The 23,754-nt window shown below is 41.2% G+C and overlaps 1 protein-coding gene across 3 annotated transcripts in view; it reads right to left on the reverse strand.

The window, feature by feature from the left end:
* The window catches only part of LOC148019904 (uncharacterized), a 61,155-nt gene extending 40,511 nt beyond the window's left edge, over positions 1–20,644 (reverse strand). Inside the window, exons 1-2 of one of the 3 annotated variants that reach the window (XR_015694888.1) lie at positions 20,313–20,644; positions 7,373–7,427 (exon numbers count right to left, since the gene is read on the reverse strand). Coding sequence is in view for 2 of the 3 variants with exons in the window: in XM_087700097.1 (XP_087556223.1) it covers positions 7,373–7,427; positions 20,313–20,426 (169 nt within the window). In the remaining variant the exon portion in view is untranslated. The remainder of the gene's footprint in view (positions 1–7,372; positions 7,428–20,312) is intronic. The other 2 variants (XM_087700097.1, XM_087700098.1) reach the window with 2 other exon arrangements.
* Positions 20,645–23,754: the final 3,110 nt, after the last annotated feature.

Here is a 23,754-nt window from a genome sequence, read left to right on the forward strand (position 1 = left end):
GTACGGCGGATCACCCGCAAACAGATGGGCAAACTGAAAGGGTTAACCAAATTCTTGAAGATATGCTTAGAGCATATGTAAGTAAAAGGCAAACTAATTGGGAAGAGTATTTACCGATAGCAGAGTTTCCATATAACAGTGCCAAACACTCTTCCACTGGATATAATCCATTTATGTTGATGTATGGGTTTCAGCCCAGAGCTCCTTTTGCAGTAGGACTGCATAAGGAAAAGGTTCAGGCAGCTAAAGACTTTTTGGAAGATATGAATAGTATGTTAAAAATTGCTCAAGAAAATATTAAAAAAGCTCAAAATCGAGCTAGAGCATATGCAGATCCTCACCGAAGAGACATCTCCTTTGAAGAAGGAGAATTGGTCTATCTTAAGGTGCCTGAACAAACTAAAACTATGAAAAAGGGACATTGTCCAAAGCTTTCACCAAGGTATTGTGGTCCTTTCATAATACTTAAAAGGGTGGGAGAATTGGCTTACAAGCTCCAACTACCTATTGGTAGTAAAATACATCCAGTTTTTCATGTAAGCAAACTAAGGAAGAAGCTGAGTGATTTGGACAATCTAATCTTAAATGATGATATTGAGGAGTTATTCTATGACCAATCTAATCCACATGAACCAGAAAAAATATTAAATGTTCGTAATAGACGAACGAGGAATACTATTTATCAAGAATATTTGGTTAAGTGGAAAGATTGTTCAGAAGAAAGCTCAACATGGGAGCGAGTAAGTACTTTAAAGAAAAGGTTTCCCGATTTACAGTTAGACCTTCCAAATATCGTTTTCGAGGACGAAACCGATTCTTAAGGGGAAGGAAATGTGACATTAATGTGACATTAAAAGTGATATTTAATGTCACATTAAGGTCATAAGTGTGGAATGTGACATTAAAAGGGATATTTAATGTCACATTAAGGTAAATTTAGGGGAACATGCACGAGAATGACCGTCCGGGCTCTTGGGCGCCCGAACGGGGTTAAGGGGAGCCTAGAGAGTAAGGGAGTCCAGGAATAGTAGGACTCCAGGAAGTTGACGGCTGGCAAAGAGATTAGCTTGGAGGGCCAGCACTTATCTAGGCGTGGCTGGGAGGATAAACACACTCGTGCTTTCCATCGTTCATCTAACACTCTCTCTCTCTCATCTGCAACCCCAGGTCAGCATAGCCTCAGAGAAAATCAGATGGGGGGGCGCCAGGCAGCAACACGCAAAGAGCAGTCTCTCTCTCTCTCTCTCTCTCTCTCTCTCTCTCTCTCTCTCTCTCTCTCTCTCTCTCTCTGTGTGTGTGGTGTGACGAGTCGGGATGCTGGCGTGAGTGACGGGATGTTGGCGTGACGAGACATGCCTGGGGTGACGGATGTGTCTGGCGTGAGTGACAAGATGCTGGCGTGACGAGGCATGTCTAGCGTGACGCACGTGTCTGGCATGAGTGACAAGAGCTGATGTGACTGTCATGTTCGTCCTACAAGAGGCGGCAGTCTGGTGGGAGCAACGGCAATGACAGTAATCTGGCGGGACTGCCATGAGTGCTGACCCGAAGGAGCTGCTCTGCAAGGTCACGTCTCTGCATAGGGAGACAGCCACTGTCCTTCAGGGACACGAATGTACTCAGAATGACATGAATGCAGACCTGGGTGAATGTATTGATGCACTGGCTTGTGGACTAGGCAATGATGCATTGACTTTGATTTTGATCATGTCATGGAGTATCCAGTAATGCACTGATTGGGGCTGCAATTTGTATTTCTGCAGTGACTATAAACAGTGTGAAGGCATTTGGGCTCGTAAAAGATTACTGGGCTTGCAAAAATTTAGTGAGGGGTTAGGGAACCTGGAAATTTGCAGGAATCACAACAATTGCTCTGATTTTGACAGTACAAAGTACAAGCTGAGTGGCTTTGCACACATTGTGTGAGAGATGGATTATGTAGACAAATGCAAGCATCAAACTGTGGAAAATGAATATCTAGGAGATCAAGAACTAACACAACCGTCCATGGAAGCAATGTTCAATACCCCTTCTAAGAACACACGGTACAAGACGTATTGCCGTAGGGTCCGTGATTGGACCGTCTCCCCAACATCTGATAGGCATGGAAAGACCTCACGCACCATGAATGAAAAGAAACACGAAGAAATTCATCTCATGATTCGCTCTGAACTACGAATTATGAGACAAGAATTGGAGAAAGAAATACGAGAGCAGGTCAAAGCCGAACTAACAGTAAATCAAATGGCAGAAATGCAAGACATGCAGATAAAGATTAAGAATGACTTACAGGCACAAATGCTGTCCAAAATGCACATGCTGAAAACTGAAATGCTGAAAGTGGTAGATGCCTACAAATCTGAAATCTTAAAACTAGGTGAAGAATTGAATACATTTAAGAAAAAAGAAATGAACGTGCAAGAAGAACTACAAAAAGAGAAAGAGACTTTGAAGGCATGTGAAAGGGAGGTTCACTCATGGGCAAAAGTGGCAAAGACAACACAAAAGCAGATAGAAGAAGCCAGCCCATGGATTGAGGTAGTAAAAAAGAATAAGGGAACATCCGTGAACAAGACTGAAGTAATGAATGCTACCTTGGAAGAAGAGGCTAGGAGACGGGCTAGGGTTTTACATGTACGGGTAGTAGGATGAGAGGAGAAGAGCAGCCCACAGGAAGATGCTAAGACACTTGCTGACAAAATTGGTGCTTCAAATGTACCTATCGTCAACGCTTGGAGAGTGGGGAAAGAGAACTCTAAGTCCAAGACTCTAATTCTTCGCTTTGGGGACATAGAGAAAAAAAAACCTTCCTCTCCAAGAGGAGACCCCTCAAGGGTGAGAAGATTTATTTGGATGAGGACCTTACCCAAGCACAAATAGCGCATCACAGAGAACACATGCCCAAGGTATTGGAGGCTCCCAAAGAGGGAAAGTGGGTGTTTATAGGGATGGATGAGTTATCATCACTGACAAAAGGACTTCATGACAGTACGAGGCATATGAGACACTTCAGATGTCAATATGGAATTGTACTAGAGCCCTACGTTTGGATGCTAGTTACTTTGAAGATAGCTTCTGAAACATAGATGTAGCAATGTACACAGAAACACACCAATGTAGAGGTAGCCAACTACCAAACGTGTGGGGATATAGGTGGGAAAGTGCATTTCATCCAGCAGCTAAAAAACCAGGAAGCACTAGGGGTTCTGGAGGTGTGGCCATACTATACTGAGAAGACCTCAAAGGGATAGTGCAAGTAATGAAAAGAGATAATGATGCACAATAGTTATGGATTAGGATACATGCAAGAAGACCACGGGATATATTCATCGCAATATGCTACTTTCCTCTTGCAAATTCTACCTGTGCCACACGAGATGGATCTCCCTTTGATGTACTTTATGAGGATATCATGATATATGCTAGCATTGGGGACATATTATTAGTAGGAGATTTCAATGCATGCACTAGATATAGACAGAGTGATTTGTATATGCATGATAATGCCATGTTCAAAGATATCGACATAGATGAAATAGGCCTACGTAGGAGAGCCCAGGATAAAGAAGTGAGTACCTATGGAACACACCTATTGACTTTGGGAAGTGCACATAGACTAGCCATCTTTAATGGTCTGCCACAATGGCCAAGATCTAACAATTTGACATGTTGGAATCACAAAGGAGAGGCAAGTACTATGGACTACTTAATAGACACACCAGCATTGATACCAGACATCCAAATATCTAAGAGACCAATTGGCATAGTAGCAAATCATGCTATTTTGACATTCATGCTCTCTTGTGTACATATGAAACATGAAACACCATGTCTCCCTAGACATCCCGAATACTACTTCACAGAAGACGCCTCACACATCTACAACGGTTCTCTGCAAACCAATTTACATACATTGAACTTGAGTAGATCGTTGGAAGAATGTACAAGGGATTTAGCAGAGGCCATACATGGATCAGCCACGTATGCATTCCCACACACCTTGGCCCAATGTAGACCCACACGATTTATTGCTCCCCAAAATAGCTGGTATAATGATGAGTGTAGAGTCACCCGAGCTCGCTTACAGAGAGAAGTGGAGCTAGGCACTCAGACACATCGCCAAGCAAAGGCATTCTTCAAACATCTTGTGCGGAAGAAGAAACGAGACTACTTGGCGAAAGCATAAGCAGAGATATATCAGCTATTTTTGCAACGGGACAGCAAGAGCGTATGGAAGATGTTTCATGAAAGACAGCCCCCCATACAGATTACATCACCAAATGCTTGGCTTGACTATGGGAGACAATTGTATGACCTGCCAGGACAGCCACCTATTCAGCCTCCACAAGCTTGTAGGCCAACACAGTGGTCTTTCTTCACATGGAAAATGGTTAGGGATGCAATTTATAGATTACAGAATGGGAGGGCACAGGATGAGGATGGACTAGTAGCAGAACATTTCGCAAATGATTGTGACATAATAGCACCCATATTAGCACATATGTTAAATAGAGCAGTATGTGAAGGTTTCCCTATGAGTTGGTCAAACAATACTATAATCCCACTATTTAAAAGTGGTGATCCCCTAATTCCTAGCAACTACACGACTATCATGATCGGTCATACTTTGGCCAAGATATATGGATCTATATTAGAGCATGAACTCAGTGAGTGAGCTGAAATGCAAGGCAAGAGAGTACAAGGACAGGCGGGTTTCAAACGAGGATATACCACGTTGGACCATATTCTCACACTTCGAGCCATTATGGAGGGTCTAGCCCGAGACAAGAGGATCTATTATTGGTTTGTAGACTTTTGCAGAGAGGTTTGACAGTACCATAGGAGTGAAACAAGGATGTCCACTTTCACCCACATTGTTTGGTCTATACATAGATGAAGTGTTTGATTACATAGACCGAGGAGGAGGAGCTGGAGCCAGCCTAGCAGGGGTGCTAATGCCGATATTACTGTATGCAAATGATATTGTTCTCATTTCAGATTCACTGAAGGGATTGCAGTGCCATCTAGATGCTTTGCACATCTTCTGTAGAGATAAAGACCTCACAGTGAACCTTGGGAAGACCAAAACCATGGTTTTCAATACTTCAGTAGCATGGGTGAATAGATCTATGTACCAGTTCACATTTGGGAGAGACATACTAGAGCATGTGAGGGAATGTCTATTTGGGAGTCACCTTCTCTGGCCCACGCTTTTGGTTGAGAGAGGCATCAGAGGCACGTTTGGCACATGGATACGCAGTACTAGGGGCACTCGAGAGTCAATGTGCTCACATACAGTTTTAGGAGCCCCGCACCAAACTCTGGTTGCTTGACACCCTAGTCACACCTACATTACTATATGGAGCAAAGGTATGGGGCTGCAGCTTGTACCACAGGCATCTTAGCCCACTCATTGATCAAATTGGAGTAGAGAGGGATTATTATGATGGTTGGGATAGCATGAAAAGGCCATTGATCATGATGATAGCACGCATAATTAGGAGTAAGCCGTCCACCCCACATCCATTGTCAGAGCAAAGCTAGGGGCAACACCTATAGTTACGGAGGCACTCTTCAAGGCAATGACCTTTTGGCACAAACTATGGGAACTTCCACGCCATAGATACTCTAGATTGGCACTAACCTCATCTAGACAACTAGCAATAGGAGGCAAGAAGAATTGTTGGTTTTCACAGATGGCTATTTGGATGAGCCTACATGGTTTGGATATTAACCGTCTTCCACCTTTGGATTATAGCCTTGACTGCCCTACACTTTCTCTCAACCGATCAAAGCTAAACCAAGTGATCAAAGTTGATATCTTGAGGATTGAGATAGCAAGGACATGGATCCATCCACCACCCTCTAGGATCGAGAATGGAGTTCTACAGGAGTCATTACTTGTGTCTCTCTAATGATGGTTTCTCTAATGATGGTTTCACTATTCGGCCAGCATATATGGACACCCATCTCTCCCATAGCATACGGATTGCTATCGAACGGATTCGCACCTCCTCACATAGGCTTCAGATAGAGACAGGCAGATGGACAAATACCCTAGCAGAGGATAGGACTTGCCAGCTTTGTGGTCGAGAGCCTGAGACGGAGGAGCACTACATATGCAAATGCACAGTATACTATGGCATATGAGGACGGTACCACTGCCTCTTCCGTGATGGATTTGGACCCCTTCGTCGCGTCATGGAGTACGAGGACCAGAGATACCTAGGCCTTTTCCTCCTGGAGCTTGAGAGGCGCCCAACTACACTACTACGAGACAGGAGGCCAGCTCATCCAACAGACTTCTTCTACAGAGCCAACCCTACTGACACTACTAGCCTAGCAGAGACAGAGCCACCCCGCCAGACACCTTACAGGCCACGCCATGGAGTCACATTGGATAGAGCCATTTCCCCTCGTCAAGCATGACGGCCCCGTCTACCAAGACCGCGTCCGAGGAGGCCACACCACAGTCGGATTAGAGCCATTATCACGAGACACTGAAGACTCACCACCAGGCATATCAATGAAGCAGCTAGGGACCGCATCATAGCTGAGATCATGTGCAAATCTTAAGATCAGCTACATCCCATAGTCTCCACCACACTTTTGTACATGGCTCTATCAGATCTAGTTCTCCTTTCCTTTCCTTTTCTTTTCTATCGATGGAACAACACTACACGTGGTTCAATCCTAGTGTAGTCCCATCGTATAGTTATTTTCAGTATTGTTTCATAAGCCACCCACTTATTTGTAATGTTATCTTTACCTTACTGATGAGATGACATTAGACATGGATGTACTCTGGATTTTGTCTCATAGGCCACATTGGCCTTATGTAGACATTAATATCTCTCTCTCTCTCTCTCTCTCTCTCTCTCTCTCTCTCTCTCTCTCTCATATAAAGAGTAGTCATATTAATCTCATAATGATAACTATCTTGCTTTGTATATTTGGCCTACTCAATGGTAACATAGGCATTCACTATGTTACCATATTTTGTCTTTGGGAATAAAGCTATATCATCTTGGATACAAAGCTTTATTTGCCTTTGATTCTTTGATCTAGAATCAACTTATCAGTTTATAATGTTAAATGCCATTGTAATTGGCTCTAATCGTTCAATGTTTAACATGATTGTTTTTTTTGTATAACACAACTAATTAATGACAGTTATTACAGTGTGCATAAAATCTCGATATAGTCTAGACCAACAATTGTTTACAATATCATCATAATATAAAAAACTTTGTGTGATAACAATAAAATGATTATGGACTTTCAATTGTGTGTTGGCACAAGTGCATTTGCAAACTCTACCCTTGTAAAACATGAAATGGAAAGAACAAAACTTAAAAATGCATGACCTTACCTTGTTGTATTACAGGAGTGCTTCTATTGTTATACATATCACCATTCCGTAGCACCTAATAAATGGATAAAGGTAAACAACATAACCAAGAGGCCATCATTCAATGATGTAAAAAACAAAGCTCAACATTTGGATACTTCATGTTAGACCATCGAAATATAGCATACCTAAGGAGAATGCACAATTAAGTCATGTTACAGCTTGTAAAACCTCAGAGTGGATCTAAATCTAGACTAATCTTTTAGTGTAATGCACGACTGCACTCTTGAATTGAGCATGAAGTGCATCATACATGAAATTTGGAACTACATGCATTACTTTTACCATATCAACCAATCATAGTTCATTAAAATAAACAACACAATACAGTCCATTTTAACTAAGATTTGCACTACAGTATTACTTTATGGTTTTCGATTTTCTACATGACTAGTATATTGGTGTTACTTCTTAATGAATTCAAGATGATATGCACATTTAAGAATGTATTGATAATGCAATTAGGGAACAATTATTTCGGGCATCCTGCTCCTCTATTGGAAGTGTGTTACACACTCAATAAAAAGCCAAGACACCTGGTCAGGGATCTCCCAGTTCACTCATTTTTCTTCTTCCAATTCAAAGTGCAGTTTTCAGCCTATCAACAGCGATTGCGATGCGCACGATTTCGTCCAACTTTCTTTTTTATGAAAAATCCAATAACTGGCTGAAAAAGCCACATGCTTTTTACATGCCATCTTAATCTAGAAGCTTTTCTATCTTTTTCAAATTTTCACAATAAATAATATCAAAAATAGTCTAAAATTGTCCAAAAATCTATTATTTTTGGACCATCTATGCCACGGACACTAGCACTAATGACTCAAATCACATTGACTCTCTGCATTAATAAGAAAGTCGGATGATAATGCATTCCAGAGTTTTTCACACCATGTCCGCGTAGTGGTACGACATCCCACCCCTCTGAATATGCACATCCTCCGATATGTGCCAAAATCCTAGTTACCAAATTCTGAGTCCTCCTCATCCTCTGCAACCATATCCTTTACTTCTTCATCTTCCATATCTTCTTGGCTACCCCCTGTATCATGGCCACTATTTTCTTCTAATTCTGGCAACTCATAAGCATTAGATTCCCGCCTCTTAAATAATTTGATTCTTTTCCCTGCTACCGGAAGTTTTATGGCCGTCCCATCCAATTCATTTAATGCATAAGTAGCATTATCAAACACCTGCCTTACCACATAGGATCCAAACCATCTTTTGGAAACTTTACGCATAGCACTATGCTGGTTGTCTAAACTACTATCATAAACCAATACCCAATCCCCATCTTGTATGGTTCTTGGCCTCAATCTATGTCTTTTATCAAACCGTTTCTTGTTCTGTATCCTTGCTGCCCTTAGCTTTGCAATTGTTGTCTCTATGTCTTCTGACTTTCTTTCCAACTGTCTAATGCGTAAGACCAACAACTCCTCTCGATTCAACTCCTCCTCCCAAGGTAGCACACTCCATATGACTATCATCTCTTCTATCGGCATGATAGATTTTTTACCATACATCAATTCTGCAAGCATATATCTTGTAACAGCACTATGAGTTATTCAGCCAGCCCACAAAGCATAAGGGAGCAATCGTACCCACTCTTTTACCTTCTCTCCACATGCTTTTTCCAATGCCTTCACAATAGGTGGATGACCTCTTTCACTTTTGCCATTTTCTTCAAGATTATAGGCTGAAGTTAAAGCAAGCTTTATCCCCAACCGTGCAAAGAAATCATGAGCCTCATCTGCATCTAGCTCACCCCTATTTGCTATAATTTTTCCCACACAGCCATACCGACAAAAGATCTCTTCTAAGAGAAAAGTACACACTACATTTGTTGTCTTAATACGAAGAGCTCTCCCTTCTACTTGATTAGTCAAGCCTTCACGGGCAAGTACAAGATACCTCATTTGCCAAAGACCTGTAGGCATCGTGACTAAATCCACAACCCACTTAAAATGAAAAGACAATGGATATGTGGGCTACAATCCATCTCGATGTCTCACAGATGAATACATTTGTCATGTCGTACATGTTTCCACAAAGTGAGCAACATCCTTACACATACCCTGCCACTAATATCTTTCTTTGATCTTTGTGAAAGTACCCCAAACACCTCTATGACCAGCCCATAAGCTTTCATGAAATTCTTGCATAACATTTACTTGTGAAGCTCTATCACCCAAAACTCGCAATGGCATACCCTGTTTCTTTTTAGCATCTTCCATAAGTATCCATCTTTTAAGAAAAACCCATAGGCTTTCCTCTTTATCTTCTTAAACTTCTCATCTGACAATTCATCTCTTTTTGTTAATGTGCTGAGGTATTGACCAATTCTCAGCCACTCTCCTGCATATTTGTCTTCCAAAAACACTTCTACACAATATGCAAAACATCTTAAGTGTCTTCTCTTTGTTGTCCAAGCTTCTGTTAATGCTGTAGCAACACCTTGCATTGCTAATTCACTCTTACAACATCATTTTCAGCCACAAGAAAGTCCTCTTCTTCCTCCTCATTCATCATCCCTTCTTCATTCTCATAGCGTGCTCGAGATAACATGTATGCCACTGGGTTATCTCTTCCTGCAATATACTGAAATTCAAGGTTTAAAGATTTGATGTACGCAATCCACCGGAGCATAGCAATATTCGGGGTAGCACAACTAGTAATCATACCCAATACTCGCAAACAATCGATCTCAATGCCTACACGAGCACCCATAAAATACTCCTTATCACATTTAAGAGCTGTCACAATTCCCCATAATTCTCTTTTTACCTGTGGATACCTTCTCATTCGTTCAGTCAATACTTTAGCACAAAAGCGAATTGCATATCTTTGCTCTTCCTCATCATCTTGCCCAATTGCCCATCCAATCCCGATTGGGCTTGTATCAACAGTAATAATGATAGGCTTTCCATGTGACTAGTCAACCTTTCTCAATGTAGGAGCAGATTTTAAGAGCTGCTTTAATTTCTTCATTGCTTTTTCATGTTTCCTTTCCCAATGAAATCTCTGACATTTCCTCAGAATTGATATAGAACATCAGCTACTTGTGCAAAGTGAGGAATCCATATCAAATAGAACACACATGCACCCAAGAATCTACGCACCTCTGATACATTCGTGCATACATCTTGCATTCTATCAATCCCATCTATTTTTGCTGATGATGGTCTTCGCCCATAGGGCCCACACATATGCCCAACAATCAAAACCTCTTCAACTCCAAACACAAACTTTTGTCCAAAAAGAATTAAATGCACCTCTTCTAGACGCGTCAAAATCCTCTCACAATCCACAATATCATCTACAACAAACTGTCTACATCCATGAGCATCCATCTCTTCATTCTTTTCATCCACTGCACAACCTTTGATTGGAACATCATCCAAGAAGGACATTGTCAATTGTGGTATAAAATCCCTGAGTACCCTATTCATAGCATTTGTCATGTGTGCCACTGAGTTTGTTGCACCCTGTAGGAAAGTACACATCCGTACTAATCCCAAGGGGGTCTTTATGGTTGTGATGCCCGAGCACATCTCTGAGTTCTCTTTGTTGGCCCAGGCGTGGAGTAATTGTGCAATTAATTTAACGGAAAATGAATGAGAATGAAAGAATTACTCGATGCACAACAATACTCAATCACGAATGAGAAGTAATGAATTAATGAGTGAGAGAGAGTACAACGCTCTAGGTGATCACATTGAATAATGCCACACGTGCAAAATGAGATACTAAGTGTCTTTAAATAATAAAATATGAAACCCTATAGGCTTAATCATCATAGGAAACCCTTAAATAAACAATAACCGTAGTGTCACTTAGTGATAGGACACTAGGGGCAACAACTGCATTTAATGACAGTTTAAATGCTAGGGAGCCCAAATCATGGATCAAAGGGCATCAACACGTAGCCCACAAGATGACCTACAAAACCCCCCCCCCCCCCAATGAAATGGATAGACTAATCTAGAAATAAATAACAAAATCCTAGGAAATAGAGGAAAATATAACGTCATGGTTGCACAAGTTCATCCAAGTGGATATAGCACCCTATGACAATACAAAATATGACAGATCATGAAACAAATGGAATCAAGTTCAAGGCGTGCCGAAAAGCTTGGAACTTTGGTTGAGGAAGAACCTTCATGAAAAGATTTGCCAAGTTGTCTTCGGTGGGTAGGTATGTAAGACAACTCTATTTCTCCAACTAACATCTGCTTACGAACATAATGATAATGAACTTCTATATGCTTTGTGTGAGCATAGAACACTAGGTTCCATGCAATGGCCAAAGCACTCTTACTGTCAATGTAGATAAGTGGCAGAGCCGTCTGGTGCACATAAGGATTTGCAAGTAACTTGCAGAGCCAAACACACTCCACTGTGGCTGTGAACGCTGCTGTGTACTCGGCTTCACAACTGGAAGTAGTAACTATAGTTTGTTTTCTTGCTGAACCAAGAAACAAGGGATGTACCCAAGAAGAAGCAATTGCCACTATAAGAGGGACGAGAATTTGAACATCCAGCCCAATCACTATCCATGCGAAGAGAGTAAAGAATCAGCCTCATAGAAAAGGCCAAGATCTTGGGTGCCTTTAAGATACCGAAAGACATGCTTCACTGCTTGCCAATAAAGTATTGAAGGGTTGTGCATATATCTACTCAACTGGGAGACCACAACGTGAAGATTGGGCCTCGTGTAACATAGATAAATCAAGCATCCAACAGCCTGCTGATATAAAATAGTATCAAAGGATCCACTACCATCATTAGAAATGAATCTTCAACTAGGCTCCAAGGGAGTAGACACGGGCTTACAATCCTCAAACTGAAAACACTGAAGAAGCTGTCCAATATACATGGCTCCCAAGTGTCATTCCGATGGATGGAATCAATCTTTGCCTTCATTGCTTCCACCCAACGATCATCTGAGAAAGCATCTTTATAACATAGAGGTTCTTCATTGCATGTTGTAGCCACCAATGCACATGCAAGAAGATTACCTTGATCCTTGCGAGCAGAGGCTCGTGTGTAGGCAGCCTGTTACGTTAATAAATGCAACATTAGGGGAAACAACACAAGAGACGACCGTCCGAGGGGGCCTTGGGTGCCCGTACGGTGTTCAGGGGAGCTTAGGAAGAAAGTGAGTTAAATTAGTATAACTTACTAGAGATTGACGGCTAGCAGGGGAAGACACGTTTTATTGTTTTTGGTTCCTTCTGGCATCTTCCTAAACGAGGTTGGGTGGTGAATGAAAAAATCTCTCGTATCTGTAAGCGCGACACTGGTATCAAAGCCGTTGACATCCACCAACGATTCCTGGAGGGCACCACGCCGACCGCTATTAAGGGCCGCATCTAGGCACGGCCTTGCTTCCATGTAACGACAACTACCGACATCCACCCAACCATCGCCATCCACCCAAACAACCATTTCCCCTATGGCGTCATAATACTAAGGGCCATGTTCGAGCTTGGCCCGCATTTCAATACACGTGGCTGGTGATATCTGCTACCTGTAAATTTTCCCGTGATTTGCAAACCCAAAAGGGTTATTCTTCTGAAATAGTGAAAAGGGGGATATTTTCACTGCGACTGAGGCCCCACATCGCGGGAGTGTAACGTCCACCTGGTTGGAAGCAACTGATTAACAGAAGCACTTGCGATCTTGCAACTAGAAAGAAGGTGAATTTTCAACTGGCTTACCGTGGAAGTTTTTTACAGCCTTGGACACCAGACCGAATTTCAAGAATTTCCAGTGTGCTGTAAACAAAAATCAAGAGACAAAATACAGGGAAGTGTTCCACCTTTGTCTCTAAATTTCTTATATTTTCTTTCTAATTCCAATGTATAGATGGAGGGGAAAGAGAGAAAGAGGACAACGGAAGGCTCTAGTTCCGAGGACCGCCCTATGGTGAATCCCCATGAAACTGAAATGCAAGAAGAACACTGGGAAGAATTTTTTGCTACACGAGAACAATTTGATGATTTAACTACTCCTGTGCAAGCACAGGGGGTTCAAATGGAGTTGCTAACTCAAGCACTTACCGAAATAAAATCCCAATCAGCCTTATTACTAGAAAGGAATAAAAGTAAAGCAAAGGCCTCAAATATTCCATCTTCATCGAAAGATGTAGATGTGATTATGCGAGACCCAACCGAACCCCACCAAAAACTGAGGGATATTCCAGTGTTAAAAGACATGAAACCCCCTCAGTTTCATGGGGAGGAAAAAGATAGAGATAAAGATACTATATTTAACTTCCTCCAAAAATGGGAGGATTTGCAGAAATTAAAGAATACTCCACCACATCTCCAAGCGCTGGAGGCCAGTTTAACCTTGGGGCCAAAGGCATATAAATGGTGGAGAACTTTAAAGAAGGCAAATAAAACACCTGAAACTTGGGCTCAATTTGATTCGGTCTTTTTGAAAGAATTCCTTCCTGAAAATGAAAAGGAAAGAAATTGGAAAGATTGAGATTTTGTTAGACAAAAGGGAAGACCTTTGCTAACATATCTCAAGGAGTATCGTGAGATAATCCTCAAATTGGAAGGAATAGATGAATTTCAAAAGACAAGACGATTTATAAGGGGACTAGATAAGACCTGTAAAAAGGAAGTGAAAAGGAGTTCACCTAAGACGCTTGGAGAGGAAATTAAATTTGCATTAATCAATGAAGATAATACGCATCCAGGTGCACTCACTAGTCTGACCGATACAGAAACCAAGTTTAAGGAATTTGAGGCCTCAAAATTTGTAGGCAAATCAAAAAGGAAAATGACATTCCTTAAAGGCAAGAAACAACCCTTTGAAAAGAAACCATATGTACGGCCGAAGCTAAGTCAAGATGACTTTGATAAGGCCAAAAAAGAAAGGCTGTGTTTCAATTGCCTATCTCCTAACCATGCTGCTTGGAATTGCTCTCAAAGAAAGAAGGAGGGAGATAAAGAAAAGGATAAGAACAAGGACAAGGAAAAAGAGAAACAAATCCATGTAGTGCAAACCCTGGAATTAAAGGGGCATGAAAGGTATAAGTCTTTAGAGGTCTTGCACAAGGATGTACAACACAGGTGTTGTATGTCAACTTCTATGTGGCAACCTACCTTCGGGCCACATGATTTAGTTAGAATGCATGGATCGATAGATGGGAAGAGGGTTAGAATCATGATCGATGACTCTGCCACCCACAATTTCATAAGTTATGCACTTGTCAAAAAGTTGAAACTTCCCCAACAAAAGAGTGAGCATCAATACATTGTTCGCATGATGCAAGGTCAGGATAACAAAATATGGGATACAATGGTATCCAATTTGGAAATCGAGATCCATGGATATAAAGATAAGCTTGATTTCCAAATTATGAATATGGAAAGAGCCAATATCGCTTTAGGGAGGGAGTGGCTATGGGGATTGGAACCATCCTTAAAGCGTAGTTATCATCATAATACACTGGAATTTGAAAGGGATGGTAAGACTCGTGATTCAAGGTAAACATGAAGTATCTGATAACCCTTTGATGTGTTCCCTTGAAGTACAGAAGTTGGTGAAGAAGGAAGCTTGTGAGGTATACATGTTATGGTCTCTCCCTGTACAAGACATTTTTACTTCTTGTAATATAAAGCAGCAATTTTCTTATGCTTGTGAGTTGAATGTAAATAATGAATTAAGCGGTTTGTTAGATGAATTTAAAGATATGTTTCCATCTGACTTACCTAGTGGCCTTCCACCAAATAGGGGTGATGTAAATCACCCAATTAACATAGATAGAGATACACGCCCTATTTCAAATCCACCTTACAGGCTAAGTGAAACACAGCACCAAGAAGTCAAAAGACAAATCAAGGATTACCTTGATAAGGGGTTTATACAACCCAGCAATTCACCTTGGGCTTCGCCAATTTTATTGGTGAAGAAGAAAGATGGTTCTATGCAGCTTTCTGTTGATTATAGAACACTTAATAAGATAACAGTGAATAATAAATTTCCTATGCCCAAAATGAAAGATCTTTTTGATCAATTACAAGGGGCAAAATTCTTCATAAAGATTGACTTAAGATCAGGCTATCACCAAGTAAGAATTAAGGCCCGAGATGTTCCTAAGATGGCATTTCGTACTAGATACGGGCATTATGATTTTTTGGTGATGCCTTTTGGCCTCACTAACGCACCAGCTACTTTTATGAAGCCGATGAATAGTGTGTTACGGCCCTATCTAGGACGCTTTGTAGTTGTCTTCTTGGATGCTATCTTGATCTTTAGTAAATCAAGAGAACAACATTTGGAACACTTACCGTTAGTATTCCAATTGTTAAGAACCCATTCTCTTTATACGAAGAAAACTAAATGTAAATTCTTCGCATAAGAGGTCGAATATTTGGGGCATATTATCTCGAAAGAGGGAATCAAGATGGATCCAGAAAAAGTAAGGGCAATTATTGAATGGCCATCTCCAAGGAACCTGGAAGAGCTGCAGATCTTCCTAGGTTTATCTGGATTTTATCGTAGATTCATTCAAGATTATGCCAAGATAGTTGTTCCAATGACGGACCAACTTAAAGGAAAAGGGAAGAGCTTTAATTGGGGAACAGACCAAAATGAAAGTTTTGAAAAACTTAAGATAGCTATTACTACAGCTCCAGTACTATTAATTGTGGATCCCAGTAAACCATTTGTGGTTGAAGCTGATGCCAATGACAGGGCAGTAGGTGCAGTCTTATTACAAGAAGGTCAACCAATTGCTTTTGAAAGCAAGAAATTAGACCGTGCAAAACGGAATTATAATGTTTATGAGAGGGACGTATATGGAATAGTACATGCAATGAAGAAATGGAGGCACTATCTGTACGGTGCCAAACTTTTGTGATCTTGTCGGATCATAAAAGCATTAAGTGGCTTAATGACCAACCGGATCTACAAGGGCGTAAAGCCAGATGGGCCAAACTCATTTCTACTAGCCAACTGATACAATTGGACACCCTATTTGGGCTAGCCAACCTGTGCAACTTTTGGGCCTACATAATTTTGACAACAAGTGGCAACCTATTTTGCCACTTGGCAGCCTTTTTAATGTAATTTTCAGTTTCAATTAATTAATTTTCAAATTTTAATTTTTGAAAATTAATTAATTGTCCATTTGACCCTGCTCAATAATTGAGCTAGTGCCCATTTACAATTAATGTGCTGACCCCCATGGGACATTTAATGGTCCCAACATTAATTGGCCTTGGACTAGCATTAATTTATTAAACAATGCCTAGTCCCACAATGGCACCACTAGACATTTAATAGCCCAATTAATGGCCCAAACCCAAACTAACACGAAGTACCCACAAGTGCCTATCTAGCATAACTTTATACAACTTCTGCCAATGTCACCCACTATTTGCTTGGGTTACTTGGGTTGTCACCATGACTTAAATGACTTGCACTTCTCATGTGCATCTCACATGTGCACAACTTAATAATGCCACAGCTAAGCATTGAAAATACACCTCATGACAGTTTTCTGCTGGTGCAGGTCTGCATTTGCCTGATTTGGTGCTGATTCAACCTGCTCCAGACTGCTGCGACTGATTTTCCAGCCTAGGAAACCACCCTTCCTGCTGCTAAATGACCTGTTTACTGCTCCTTAACCTCTGCGTTTTGTGCCCAGTAACCTGCGTTTTCTGTTTCTGATCTGTTGCAGGGCTGGGCAATGGACCTGAGAGCTGCATGACCTGCTTCAGACCTGATAATCCTGCATTGTGTTTTCAGTTTTCTGCCCTCTTTCATGGTAGGCCGCAATGTTTTCAGCCTCCATGTGTGCTCATTTGCCTGCCAAATCTGTGTTTAATCCTCTCCTTGCTGCGCCTTGGTTTGACCTTTTTCATGTTTGATCACTTTGCTTCTTGCAGTTGTCACCTCATGTTTTTTGGCTGGTTACACCTTCGATTTCAATCTTTGCTTTAATTTTTTGCTTTAGAGAGGGTTTGCACATAACTGGTTGTTGTGTTTCCACACTACACTCTGCTTACTTTTGATCTCATCTCTGCTTACTTGAATTGCTTGAACTCTTGAACGTGTGTTTTGGGCTGCACTCTTGGCAGTCACTTCTCTCTCTCATATACCTTGTCTTATTTCATCTTCTCTACAACCACCTCACAATGGCTCCTCCGTGTTCTACTACTAATGACAAGCTTCATGATAGTGTGTACTCATCTAGTGTTCTTCCAAAAGTTTGTTGCATATAGATTCATGCTTAGTTGCAAATGCTGCCTCTTGCTGCTACTCCTAATGCTCAAGTTTTTGTTTCAAAGAGGAGTGCCATGCAAAAGAAGAATGTACGATGCTATCATTGTGGCAAGAAGGGACATCTCAAGAAAGCTTGCAAGGCATTAGGGGCTATACATCAGGACAAGGAACAAATGAAGAAGGGTAATGACACCTTTGATGAGTCATCATCTTCGTGTTCCAGTCATGCAACCAAGATCGCAACTGCACAAGCCTCCTTTTCTATAGTGCAAGCAAAGGCCATGAAGGCCTTCTATTCCTCCTAGCCCTAGTGGTGATCATCATCCCTCAACTCTCCAGTGCCAAAGAGGGAGACTCAAAGAGTAGCTTACCATACGCATTGACAAAGTCTAGCAGTTTGAAACCCTGGAGCTAGGATTTGACATTTGGGGTCATGTAGACCTATTTCATGACAAAGAGCGGGCGCTCCTAGTCAAATGTCACATGAGAGGACACTTTGGCAATTTGGCTAAAGGTGCCAAATCCATGGTCATGATGTGCTTTCCACAAAACTCGTCCATGATAGGCATCAAGAGCTATTGTGACTACTTTCTGTTTTCAGGGCTAGTATAATCGACATAGACATCCGGTTCTCTCCGAGGCACCTTGGTGGTAGCCTGCGTACCCATTGCTTAGGTATCAATGGTCCTATCTAATGGTCATTATTGTATATACTAGGATGTGTCATCATCATTGTATATTGCATCATACCAAATCACCCATGATCTCAGAGAGAGTGTTAGCAGATTAGATGTCTCATGTGTAAGCCTATGTACGTATAGTGGCCTATTTGTATTTTCAGCACCAAATGTAATGTAGATTAGCTGGCTATTTTTGGTACCAATCTATTGGCTGACCAATACAATTGGACGCCCTATTTGGACTGGCCGACCTATGCATCTTTCGGGCCTATATATAGGCAAGCTTCCTCCACACTGCTATTCATTCATCTAGTTGTTTCCTTGGTGGGAGAGAGGGAGCTAATGTCCACAACTAGTGACTCACTATTGGGTTTGTACTTTCTTGTGCCTTGATATATGGATTCCATTTCTTGAGCATACTTCTCTTGACTTCTTTGTTCTTTGCATTGTTTCTCCTTTTGTCTTATGTATGTGCAGTCTGTTGTAGCATGTTCTCAAGCTTCCATTGTTACCCCCACTTCTAACAAAAGCAGCTGTTGGAGCTTGTGTGCCAGCCATGGTGACTTGTTCTCTTAGCCTTTGGTGCAAATGCTCCTCTTTTCTCGCCCTTTTATGGAAAGAAATTGCTTAAATCAAGTTCTCAAGCTTCCATTGTTCTCCCCACCTCTGACAAAAGCTGCCATTGGAGCTTGTGTGTCAGCCATGGCAACTTGTTCTCTTAGCCTCTAGTGCAAATCTTTTCTTTTCTCACCCTTTCACGCGAAGCTATTGCTTAAAGCAGGCTGTTTTGTAAGTGTACAGCAACCATCAATCAAAATTGGATGCATTTGGGGCTTGTTTACTAAGAAATCAAGCAGTGCACTCACAACTGGAGCAATCGTCAGACTTTTGAATGCATTTGCAACTTGTTGGAGCTATTTGGGGCAGTTTTGTTGTGTGCAGTTGTTGGCAGATGCATTAGGTAAAAGGTGGACTACTTTGCATGTGATTGCTCTAAGAAATTGGGTTCAAGCTTTTACTGCCATTTTTTAGGTTTGGCAAGCTACTATCTACTAGATGTCTAGAAAAATTAATTTGAAAATTCAAGAGAAACCCATCAAAAGAAAATCTAAAATGCTTAAAATGTTAATATTTATCTTGTAATTAATCAAATATTGCCAAGTAAGCGTTTAAAAAAGGGTTTGGCAAGCTACAATCTACTAAATGTTTAGAAAATTTAATTTGAAAATTCAAGAGAAACCCACCAAAAGAAGATCTAAAATGCTTAAAATGTTAATATTTATATTGTAATTAATCAACTATTGCCAACTAAGCGTTTAAAAGACTACAGGCAGGACCAAAAAGTAAATGTATGATAGACAAGGACCAATGACTTCAGCCTCGGACCAAAAATTCAATGTATGATAGACAAGAACCAATGACTTCAGCCTCGCATCAAAGCAACTAGAAAGCTACACAGCTTGTTTTGTTAATGCGCGGGGTAAGAAGGAAGGGACAGCTTAACAAAGACGAAGGTAAAGCCAAGAAGAAGCAGATGATAAGAAGAAAGACTGGTACAATCGTGGTGGAGAGCAGGCCAACTCCTCGATCCTGAGGAGGTTGAATTTAAGTAGAAAAATAAAGTAGTAAAGTGGGACTTATTACACCTTGTGACCAGCCTATTCCCTCTCTGAGAAAGTGTTAGCATACAATATTGCCATGTATATTCTTAATGTGAGCCTCAAGTTCTGTCGTATATTACGGCCATGTATATTCTCTGTTTCAGGCTATGAATTGTTGATAAATGCAAACGAGAGCCACAATTTAACCCTAAAACTAGACATAAGCTATCGGAATCATGCGTAGGAAACGCTTGTACGTTTAATATTTTTCTCGTTTTGGACGCGATATCAACCCCCTCCAGCTAGCGGATCATCAGTGCTCTTGCTTGAAACTCGACGAAATAATTTTTGCGAGCTGATGAACAACCGGCTTACCTCGACAATGTAAGGACGCAATTCTCGTAACACTCGCCTCAGATGGCCGAATTTGGTGCCAGCGAGGTCCACAGAGGGATCAGGAAGCCTCTTTCGCTTGCGCGAGGTCTCCATCTCTCTCTCTCTCTCTCTCTCTCTCTCTCTCTCTCTCTCTCTCTCTCTCTCTCTCTCTGAATCGCTCTTTTTCTCTGTTCTGTCTCTGAAGACTCAGAGCACCTGTCTCCGTGCTCAGAGTATCGATCCGGCAAAGTTTTCAAGTAATACCGTGTTCCTACTTCTCACGCTTTTTAAAAGTCGAAAAACCTCGAAGTTTAAGAGCGGTTCCTTACTGACCCACTAAATCTTACACACTGATATGTTTGGTGCGCACATGACCCGATTACTACGGGAAGAGTGTAGTGTTACTCCATGAAGCCACATTCGTTATCAGGAATTGCAACACATGGCATCATGGCATGAAATCCTTTTTCCAAAGCTGGTTTAGGGTATCTCATAGGGTGGTAGAATCAAGCGTGGCCGTTGCAACGTGCTAGCCTTATCACAACATGCGCAAACAAGCAATGCCTCTTGCTCTCGCCATCATCAACCTCGTCTCAAATTACAGAAGATGTGGTCAAGTGAAGATTGGCCATTTGGAGATTGTTGATAGCACCCTTCCACAAAGGCACATTGATTAATTGGTTACTTTGTGTCTTCTTGGTAGGCAATGCTTATCAGTACCTAGATTGTAGACACCACTTGTCACACTCAAACTTTTTTGTAAACAATCGCAACAAACATGCCACTAGTTCCTAGTAACGTCAAACTTATTGTAGCTTGCCAAGTGCATTCGCATAAAAACAACCTTGCTTTATGTCGTGTGGTAGATGCCCTAATGATTGGTTGCTTGTTTTGTGTCTCCTTTGTTTTCCAGGCAACACTTATCTCACTGGACACTTTGTAGACACAACACAAATAGAAACACCATCACTATTAGATTGCAAGGTGTGCTTCAATTGTCAAATCGCTGCCACTCTTCGATTGCTTGCCTACTAATCCTTCTGTATGACATGATTGTGTCTTCATCTTCTTCTTCATGCAATGCATGTTGACAACTCTAATTTTGTCTAGATGCTCTATTTGGGAATAGCGATCATGCATCATTGGGTGCTTTACAAGCAATTTGCTTCACTTCTATCAAAACATGTATGCATTCTCACTTGAATATGCATGTTGGAAGCTTTATATTGTCGCTAAATGCTTCACTTATTGGCAAAGCATGATTGAATTCTTACTTGGATACGTATGACGAAATATGAATGAATTATTACTTTCATAAACATGATGGAAGCTTTATGTTATCATCAAAACAATTGCACTAGAAGGTCGTCTTCTTTGGGAATAGGAGCCTCTTTGATTGAATATTTAATTGTTTGCATTTTGTTCTTCAACATCCTTTGCATCTTCATGACAACATATCTATAGGCTCTCTTGCGTGTTGCTCGATCTTGCGTGCAATAAACTGGCTTTGTCATTTGTCTTGGAGCCCCAAGATAAGAACACCAATAAAATGGGGAATCTACTGCAAGAAAATCTATCTTGTATCACCAACAAGCATATTCTTCATATTTTATATGACCACAACAAGGAAAACAACATAAATCTTCTCAAATCTTCACGTAGCTTATTCTCCCACGGATTTATCACAACAAAACTTCAACACATTCTTCATATTTTTCATCAAAGAACAAGAGAACACAAAGGAATACTCCACTTTAAATGGAGATCATCGCATAGCATTCATCTTCAATAGTTTCATAGCTTTCTCTCACAACCTCTCCCTCGCATAGATTTGGCTCTCTCTCTCTCTCACACTCAAAATGGTAGCTATGAGGGGCTAAAAGAACAAGGCCACCTCATTAGGATAAGTAGGAGGGTTATCAGGAGCAATAGTCAAAGCCTTATCAATCGACGAGCAAGGAATGAAGGGGCTATCAGCATGATAGGATCCCCAGGGAGGGTAATAATTCTTTAGGCGATAGCCATTAATTAAGAAAGGATCATAAAAAAGCATCGATTCCATGTACTTGGATAGAGCCATTAGGGTCGATAGCAAGTACCTTATAGGGGCCCATCCATCGTTGTTGAAGCTTGCTAGAATGTGAATCATAAGCAAGAACTAAGTCACCTTTCTAAAACTCCTTTTGCTTGATGAAGTTATTATGATAGGCCTTTCTTCGAGCTTGGCTGACTTCCATGCACTGTAGGGCCATCCTGGGTGCAAGTCTAATCCAAACATTCCAAGTGTAAGAGACAACATTGCAGGGACTCGTCATCTCCTAGGCATTCTTTGATTGCTACACGCAAAGAGGGTAACTCTAGTTCAACATGAAAGATAGCCTCTATACCATACACTAGCTGGAAAGGGGTCTGTCCTTTGTAGCAGCCTTATAGGAGGTTATGTATACCCAGGGGGTCTCTGTAAGTCGATCATCCCAATCTCCATGATGTGAAATAATAATCCTTGTTAGGATTGAGTAAAGGATGCGATTGATAACTTCGACTTGGCTGTTGGCTTTGGGATAGTAAGATGTGGACTTGTGATGGGCAGATCTTGTATAGCTCAGTCAATTCTTCCATAATCTTATTGAGGAAGTGAATACCTCTGTCACTTACTAGCTCTAAGGGATTGCCAAAACGGGTAATGATGTTCTCTTACAAGAATAGGGCCACATTGTAACCATTACCCCGCTTCAGAGCTTTGGCTTCACACCACTTGGTAATATAATCTGTATAGACCAAAATGTATCGGTTCTACTTCCGTCTGGTTGGCAGATCAATGGGATCCATGAAGTCAATTTCCCACTTCTCGAATGGATTTAGGAGAAGGATGGGATGTAGGGGCATAGCGCTGGATTTGGTTGGCTTTCCCATTCTCTAACAAGCATCACAATGTTTATAGTAGTCATAAGCATCCTTGTGGAGGGTTGGCCCAATATCCTGCGAGCAAGGCCTTTTTGGTTGTTGTCTCTCCCGCAAAGTGTCCTTCATGGGCTTCTTGTGGCATGCTTTCAAAACGATCCCAATCTTGTCTCTTGCAATACATCTTTGTAGTACTTTATCTTTGCCTTTCTTATACAGAGCACCCCGTAACAAGGTATAAGGGGCTGATTCCAACATGAGCTTCTTCTTATCATAGATGGAGATACTAGGAAGATATTGTTGTGTTGCCAAGAGGTTGGCTATGTTTGCATACCATGGGGTAACAGTTTCAACTAGAAAGAGGAAAGCATTAGGAAGGTTTGGGTCATCTTGCTATTCTTCGTTGCTTTGAGAAATCCGCGATAGATGATCAACGGGAGGACATGGGAGTGAGCAAGAGTCGAACTTCTAAAATAGAAGGAGCCCTCTCATAATTCTTCCCTTCACATATGCTTTATTCATTAAAAAGGATAGAACCTCA

The sequence above is a fragment of the Lygodium microphyllum genome, chromosome 19 (genome assembly GCF_053477565.2).
Source record: "Lygodium microphyllum isolate KBCC chromosome 19, Lygodium_microphyllum_v1.1.10, whole genome shotgun sequence".
Lineage (NCBI taxonomy): Eukaryota > Viridiplantae > Streptophyta > Polypodiopsida > Schizaeales > Lygodiaceae > Lygodium > Lygodium microphyllum.